Source organism: Phacochoerus africanus, chromosome 3 (genome assembly GCF_016906955.1).
Source record: "Phacochoerus africanus isolate WHEZ1 chromosome 3, ROS_Pafr_v1, whole genome shotgun sequence".
Taxonomy (NCBI): Eukaryota; Metazoa; Chordata; class Mammalia; order Artiodactyla; family Suidae; genus Phacochoerus; species Phacochoerus africanus.
This window is the reverse complement of record NC_062546.1, coordinates 46,501,670-46,510,144: the sequence shown is the minus strand read 5'-3', so window position 1 is coordinate 46,510,144 and position 8,475 is coordinate 46,501,670. Positions and strand designations below refer to the sequence as shown.

At 41.0% G+C, this 8,475-nt stretch overlaps 1 protein-coding gene across 1 annotated transcript in view; it reads right to left on the bottom strand.

Annotated features, from left to right (window-relative positions):
* Positions 1-1,368: 1,368 nt before the first annotated feature.
* Positions 1,369-8,475, bottom strand: part of TMX4 (thioredoxin related transmembrane protein 4) — a 49,303-nt gene continuing 42,196 nt past the window's right edge. The window contains exons 7-8 of the mRNA XM_047771693.1: positions 7,094-7,157; positions 1,369-5,569 (exon numbers count right to left, since the gene is read on the bottom strand). Coding sequence (XP_047627649.1) covers positions 5,181-5,569; positions 7,094-7,157 — 453 coding nt within the window. The 3' untranslated portion in view covers positions 1,369-5,180. The remainder of the gene's footprint in view (positions 5,570-7,093; positions 7,158-8,475) is intronic.

The following is an 8,475-nucleotide window of genomic DNA, read 5'->3' as shown; positions in this document are numbered from 1 at the left end:
TGACTGTCACCTCACAGGAGCTCACTCTTCGTGGACACTTGGGTTTCAAAGGTGGGTAAGATGAAGGCATTGTAGCAGAGATGTTCTCTATTCCCCCTTTTTCTGAAGCCCATGGCAAGATACACATCCCAGAATCCCTTTTGGTCAGGGATGACCTGTGAACCGGAACTGATTCTGCCTCCATTCTGCCATTTGCCAGAAACACTGCTCTACGATCCCTCACCTTCTAACTGATTGGAAGAACATGAACACAGCCGCCTCAGAATCACACGCTGGAGAGCAGAGCCTCCCTAGACCTGGATCCCAGGGAGACCTTCCCGAACCAGAGCCTCTGCCATCTGGGAGATCTGAACTCAGTGAAACAGTGATAAAAAATCCTCACTTTTCAAGCCCCTGAATTTAGGAGTCTTTGACACAACCTACCTAGACTAGCCTAATCCAATTCTTAGGCTCAAGAAGAGCACGTCCTAGGAAAAAATTCCTACTGCAGCGGAATATGTTCCAAAAGGCCTCCGGGATTGGAGCAAAGCAGGGGGGTGCATCTTGTGACTCAGTGTTGTCAGCTTCAAAATCTGAGTCAATTGATCTGAGGGGAGGACTTGGTGGTACGGAAGTGTAATCAGGTTCCTCTTACTACATATCCCCTTAGCTTCTTTCCCAAGTGAAAAACCCAAAATCCGTTATTTCAGTCTCTGAGGGTGTTGAATACATGAGGCGCCTCAACTCTGAGCGAGTGACAGTAAGGCTCAGGCGTAGACCAGACTTCAGGACGCCCTAGGAGGCCAGGCCGGCTCAGTGTGGGGAAGGGCTAGCTGCATCCCTTCCCATGGCTCCAGCCCCCAGTTGTCCAGGCAACATAATGGCTATGACAAGAAGGAAGCCCTAGGTCTTTGCACTTGTTTTTGCTTTTGTGCACTTTCTGGAGCAGCTAAAAGGCAACGGTTTTGGTTTCACCAAGTCAAGGAGGGAGGAGAAAGAAAGAGGGAGAACAAACAGGCTGGATGGAGGATGGATACACAAACATTATTTTTTAACAGAGTAGTATTTTTCACTGCCTAGGCAAATGATTGCGAAATTCTTATGTGAAAACCAACACACTGTTTTTTTACTTAGTCATTACTATCATTAAGTTTTGATGCACATGAGAATTTACAATAAGATGAAAACCAATAACACCAAGGGTTATGTACAAGTCTGTGATAAGGTGATTTGTAATTCAGACAAGTTACAGCTTGAGACTCATATCTTGTTCTGCCATTCCAGCTGCTGCAGATGCTATTTGAGGAAGCAAAAAAAAAAAAAAAAAAAAAAACAGGAATGAAGAGAAAAATAATTATCACTAGGCTAAAAAATTAAGACTGTTCCAAGTAATATAAATAATAAGTTTATAATGTATTGCAATACAAATAAACAGTATTCTTAGTATAAAAACTGCATTTGCACAAAGAAGCTGTTTGGTAACAAATATTAGAAATATGTTAAAGTTGTATGAGTCACATACATACAGTGTCACGGTTTACACAAAACTTCACTGAGAATCAGCCATCTGAAGGGCAGCATATCCTAGTCTGAAAACTATCAAAGGCCTTTCAAACCTCATGATTCAGGAAAGATGCTCAAAAAGTTGCCTCATCCATGTTTGGTTTCCAAGACAAGCTATGATCTTCCAAAAGGGATCAAAACATATGACTGAGGTAAACACATACTAAACAAGAAGGAATGTTTCTATTGGCACAAAAGTTTTACATGAATACTTTCCAAAATGTTATATTTGAAAGGATGGGTCAACCACACAGCTATAATACTGGCGGAAAAAAACACATTAAAAAACACAGAGATGAAAGAATAAAGAAACGACTGATACACTTTAGAAAAAGAACCAATCTCTCCCATCTTTCTCTCACTTCATACCACTTTAAGGTTTTATACTAAAATCTCAATTACATCCTGTCATTTCTACTTTTTTTGGACTGTTTGATATTTTCCTTTCTATAAATCAGGCTCCACTCTTAAAGGACTTAGTAATAAAGTCACATGTTCAGTACTTGCCGTAAAAGATATTTTTATCATCCAAAAATCATGCTTCCCTGTTACAATGTCAGTTATTTAATTATAGAATTTTATATGTATCAAAATTAGATAAATTAAATAAAACTAGATTTTGGAACAGGGGTATAGAAAAAACTGCAAATCATGGACCAACACCATAGCTATCAACAAGGATTCTGGCCATAAGAGAGTCAAACTTTGGCTTTCTCCACCACTGTGGAAGTCAGCTTGGCCAAAGCTCATTTACTTTTTGTCAAACAATAGTAATTTGGGTTGCGTTCTGTAGTTAGAGAGGCCTATGACTCCCAGGGACCATGTGCTTGAGATGGGGCTGTGGGAGCATGCCCATATGGTGCAAGGCCCAGGGAACTGAGTAAATTGGGCCTCTGGTCCCATTTATGCTTAACTTCCAAGGGAAAGAAAGAAGTGAGACTGTCTATATTTGCTTCAACATGTGATTTTAAGCAAGTTGAGGTGGTTTGGCAAGAGATGAATAATAAAAGAAAGTAAGGAAAATGTAGCTAGAAGTTTTGAACTTTCCCTCCAATCAATGAACAGGCACTTAGTTCCGACTACTCACACATAAAGCACTGCACCCGTTCCAAAATCTAGTTTTATTTAATTTACATAATTTTGATATATGTATAATACTATTCTATAATTAAATAACTGACATTGTGACACAGGGAAGCACGATTTTTTTTTTAATGTTTTGAATCGAAATCATGTTTCCGTGCACTTGACTTCTGGATTAAATATATTATCTACAGGAAAAATCTGTCAAATCCTATTGAAATGTTAATCTAATTTTAAATTATTTGGGGTTGACTTTTTTCCTTTAGTTTTATATTCAGTAAGTACTGAAAATAAACCTAAAGGCTCCAAGTGGAAAGAAATTAAATTAGATGCATACATCTTTTGCCAGAATATTTAAACACACACACACAGGAAAAACAGTCCCCATAGCCAGATACTTCAACTTTTAATGGATCCGCTTCTCCAAACTGTTTTCTCCTCTTCCCCCAATTTTTTTAAAAGTATTGCTGAGAAAGAAAATACATTTTTCTCATTATATAATTAGATACTATTTGGAGTCCAATTTGAAATTGGCCCTACATTTATAAAAAGCCAAACTAATTTCATTTCTTCATTCCTTCCCCTTTAGTCAAATACTCCACTTTAAAAAAAAAAAAAAAGAATTATTTCAATATGGGGGTTGGGGGAGGTATTATACAGAAAAGCCAAACTATGAAAACTTTCTTACTCCATACACCTGAACTTGACCTTAATGATCTTGGAAAACTTTGTTTCAGCTGACTAGAAGAGAAATCCAAGTGACAGAAGGACAGGCCCAGCTCAGCTCTGCTCCAGAAAGGCTTTCTGGCACAGGGAGACAGGGCTGCCTCACACAGAACCATGGTGCTTTGGGTGAGGCTGTGTAAGAGACCCAGATGGTAGGAGGGACAAGAAATGAGCAAAAGTCAAGGTTTTCACAGTCTGTCAGTTCTGTGATGGTCTCAAACTTGAGGTTGCTGCTGTCTGAGGAGAAAAACCATTGGCAGCTCCTAATGAGCTTCACTGTACCAGGGGCTGAGACTGTCAAGTAACTGAGTTGGAAAGATGAAAAATAACCAACTCTAAAAAGCGGGTTCTGTCAGAATAAAAACTCCCTTTGTGTGAGGCTTGCAACAGGCTCCTCCAGCCACACCAGGGTAGAGTTTCAGAATCTCCCCTCCTCCAGTGAGCCCATGTTCAAGTTAATACAAGGTAAGGGTTATCTAAACATCCAGATAGGAGTCTACTGCGTATTTCTTTTTAAAGATGACAGAAGCTTTTTGAATTTCATAAACCTGTACTACTTGCTATTCTGTCTGGACCCAAGGGATGTAGGATCAACTTTAGACATCTTTCATAAGCTTGGAATCTAATTTTATGAATTTATTCTAAGACACAAATCAGGTAGACAGATGGATTTTTTTTTAAAGACATTGGGTCCCCTGGGTACTTTTAGCAGATTGAGTATTGAGAGATTTACAGGGATAAAATTCTTCCAAGATTAAGGAAGAAGGAAACGAAACCAAATCTTTCATTTCCAGATATACACTTTCATTAATTCTTTCACCAAAGGCACATCACTGAAGGAAAACCAGAAACAGTTTTTCAGTTATTATTAAAGTAGTTCAAGAACCAGGGGACCTCTTGAGATGGAAACAACACAGCATTCAAATTTTCTTCATAAGACTACTTTGTACTGGCAAGACTTAGGAGACTTTTGGCTTCAAAAAGAATACTGTTAAAGGAACTTTTTGGGGAAAAAAAATGACTACATTTTGGCTAACAACAACAACAACAACAACAAAAATCTCTCCTCTAAAACCTCTACTTCCTTTTGAATCTCCAATGGTTACAACATTTCATTTGAGACACTTGGCAGTCATGACTTCATGGGCTATGCTTCCTGATTATCTAAACCCTTAAGTCAGAATAAAGGCAGCTGGTGTCAGGCTGACTGCTGGCCGAGTCCTCTCACTAAGGAAGTGTTGTGAAGAGTGTGGGGAGGCCACAGGCCCATGGTGGGAAAGTTGGAAATGTTAAACTAAAACATAACCAGGGAGATTTAGAGAGTTGAAGACGTCCAGGGTCTTTTCTACAATAATATCCAAGGCCCTCTCAATTTTTAGCTCTAAAAGTGCCCCTGTACTATGGGGCCTGATGTTCTTAGAGTTTGACAAACATAAATGCTCAGTACACGAAAAGAAAGCAAGACCGCGGCTCCACACAGGATGCTCAGTTTCCCCTGCTTTCATTGTAGGGGCCTGCAGCCATGTCTGCTGTCCATGAACAGGGGATTGCTTCCTCTGGTCAAAGCCCCATAGCCCCAAGTCAATGAACCTGTGCCCATCCCAGGTCTCAAACGACCCTAACACTATGTTTGCTTTTCTGTATCCTGATTGTCAAGCCTGGAAGAGTCTCCTTAACACACATGAAGCTTAACGCCATGAGACTATGCAACTAGAGATGGTTTTTTAAGGAGAGGCTTGAGCATTCAGGGAAAAGTAAGGATTTGGTTTGAACTGCAGAGCAGAGCGAAGCTGGCACTCCTGTGTTCTGTGCTCTGGGAAACACTGTCATCAGGCCGATGGCCCCTCGTCTCCCTTGTCTCCCTTGTCGGGATGCTGACTCTTGCGCTGCCTCAGCGTGTCTTCCGCCGCCACCTCTGCACCAGCCAGACTGGGCTGCTCGGGGGTGTTGTCTCCAGTCTCACCACCAGGTGCCTCGTCCTCCGGGGCCTCCCCTGGGGGCCTCTGGTCCAGGGCATCACTCCTCTCCTCGTCCCTGCCGGTGACCGCGCTGTCCTCCTCGTCCTCCTCTGCTTCGTCCTCATCACCGAGGTCTTCCTTCTCTTCTTCGTCATCTACAAGGCTGTCTTTGTTTTCTTCTTCATTTGAATCATCCTTTTCCTCCTCTACATCCTGTAACTGCTCAGCCGTGTGGGCCTCTTCTGACCGGAGACTCTGCTCTGTGGAAGGAAGAGAGAGAGACATTCTCTGGATAAATAACGGCTTTGACAAATGCGTTGTTTTCACTTATATGTGGAATCTAAAAAATATATGAATATAACCAAACAGAAAAAGGCTCATAGACACAGAAAACAAACTAGTGGTTACCAGCAGGGAGAGGCAAGACAATAGAAAAAAAATAAGAAGTACAAACTAGTAGGTATAAAACATCGGATACAAGGATGTCACTTACAGAACAGGGTATTTTATTATATAAGCAGTATTTTATCATAACTTTAAATAAGGGGTATAAGCCATAAAGTCATCAAACCACCATGCTGTACACCTGGAACAAATATAACATTGTACATCAACCACACTTCCATTTTAAAAAGTCATTCAGCAATCAACCGAGTGCACTTAGCTGTGAAGAAACAGCACGAGTGACAGTTTTCTCCATCCTGAAACTATGTTATCACACAGGACAGATCTCTGGATGGCGTCCTAGCTCCACCCAGGGCCTCTTCATCTCTCTCTGGAAACTTCCCTGGCCGTGTTGACTCTGGCAGAGCCCAGGAGCAGGGAGGGCAAAGGTTCCTTCGTGCTTCATATTTTGTACCTTGTTGAATGTTCAGTGACCTGCTCACTGGTCATGATGATTGGTTCAGAAATGTGACTTAAGCCCAGCCAATCAGAGTATTTCCCAGGAGTTTTTGACCAGAGTCAGGAGGAAAAGCTTTCTCTCTTTCTACAGGGATTGCTAAACTGATAAAAAGTGAGTTGGGGCTGTTGACAGCCACTGAATCAGCTTCATACCAACAGAAACCTAATATCCCTTGGGCTGTACTTAAAGTCAGAACATCCCTGGATTTTTCAGTTATGTGAACTAATAAATTTCCTTTTTTTCTCCTTAAGTTGCTTTAAACTGGGTTTCTGTTACTTTTAAGAACTCTAAGGAAAAAAAAATACAATTTATAATTATACATGGAAGTCTCCAAGCCTTAAAAACTTTAACAACTAAAAAAATATGTATCAGCTTACTTAGATAGACTTCCACATAAAACTCAACAAAGTCTCATATAAGTCTTCATGCAAAATCTCTCTGAAAAAAAAAAAATAGTAATAAAACCATGGAAATCCAGGGCTGTTTTGTCCCAGAAACAGTGTGAGGTAGTGAAAGGACTTGGGGAAACTGCTTTTAAAGGTCTGAGGACAGTTACAGGTACATGGGAGAAACCCACCAAGTGTAAGCGCCCCTCCCTTCTCATTCCAGTTTGAAAGAAAAAGGTGTCAATTGATTAATGAAAGGCATGCAATTCCAGGCAAAGAGCAATTACCAAAATGAAATATTCCCTAATTTAAGAGATGGGGGGAAAAAAAAGAATTTTTGTTCAAATACATCTGGAGAACATACTTGAAGGAATGTGGAAGTGGTGATGGTTTGGTCACCTAGAAAATCTGGGGGGAAATCCACTGTATGAGTACAATAAGTGCATACCACAGAATTCCAAAAATACTCTATCGCATGAATTTGTCATACGTACCAGAACGTTCAGATAAATGCCTTGGAAGTGGCATAGAGAAACATTCTGATATTACCACCAAGACCTGGAAGGAAAAAAAAGAGTGATTTTACAATGAGTGGATGAGACATTACCGAACAGTCTCAGAGTTAGCCCCTGTTTCTATAACCAGATATTCATACACAAATACACAGCAAATGGCCCAAAGTCCCCCAAAAAGACAAGGATATGATTAAGAATTTCCTACTTTTCAAATATGATATAATGTAAGAAAACGCTATTATTAAAACAGGGCTCACAAAATCAAATGATACACACAGCCCACTAAAAACAGATGAATCAAGCAGATGTAAGAAAACAGACACTATCGGCCACATCTAAAGTGATCTTTTAGAAAACACTGACAAATAAAACTAGTCTGTACATGCGTTGTCCCTCCCTAGTGGGTAAACCCTGAGTGTGTGGAAGAGTATTTCAGGATGTAGTGCCACAAGAAATTTCTATAGGGACAAATGGTGAGAAGACATCAGTAATGTGAACTAAACTGTATTTTAGACAGTGATTGACTGGCTTCCCCTCCAGCCCTGACGGCAGCGTTGAGTCACTTTCTACCCACTATAAACATGCCATTTCCCTGATAAAATACAAGCTCCTCAGAGGCAGGTTCACTCCAGTCCATGCGTGGGCTGCAGTGATGAAACTGATAGGATGACGATGTGTCAAATGTGGCAAAGTTATCTGGAGCTGGAATGAGCAGGAGGTGCCCTCTATTGCCCTCCCCTACAGCGCCGCCAAACACGGGCAGGCCAGAACAGGAAGAAGCTGCCTGGTGAGAAGGGCTTCATGGTTCCTCTGGTGTCTAGCTAAGTCCTGGACTTCACCTACACTTTCAACAATGGCCCAGTCTTTAAAATAGGAATAATTCTGGAGCTCCCATCATGGCTCAGCAAAAACAAATCTGCCTAGCACCCATGGGGACACAGGTTTGATACCTGGCCTTGCTCAGTGGGTTAAGGATCTGGCATTGCTGTAAGCTGTGGTGTAGGTCGAAGACGTGGCTCAGATCCCGCATTGCTGTGGCTGTGGTGTAGGCCTGCAGCTACAGCTCTGATTCCATCCCTAGCCTGGGAGCCTCCAATGCTGCAGGTGCAGCCCTGAAAGGAATAATTCTTCATAAAGTATTCTTCATTAAAGTCCTCTAAAATTTTAAAGAAATCAAAGTCACAGTCCTTTTAATTCAACTTTATAAATATCAAATGAGTACCTTACTGTGATTACCACCATCTGTATATTCAGGTATTACTTAATATTTGGTTCATTAGGTTCAAGATATCATGTTAACATCTGGGGGGGAAAGGGTTCAAAAGGGGGAAAAATGCCAGTTGAATTATAAAGCAATACGG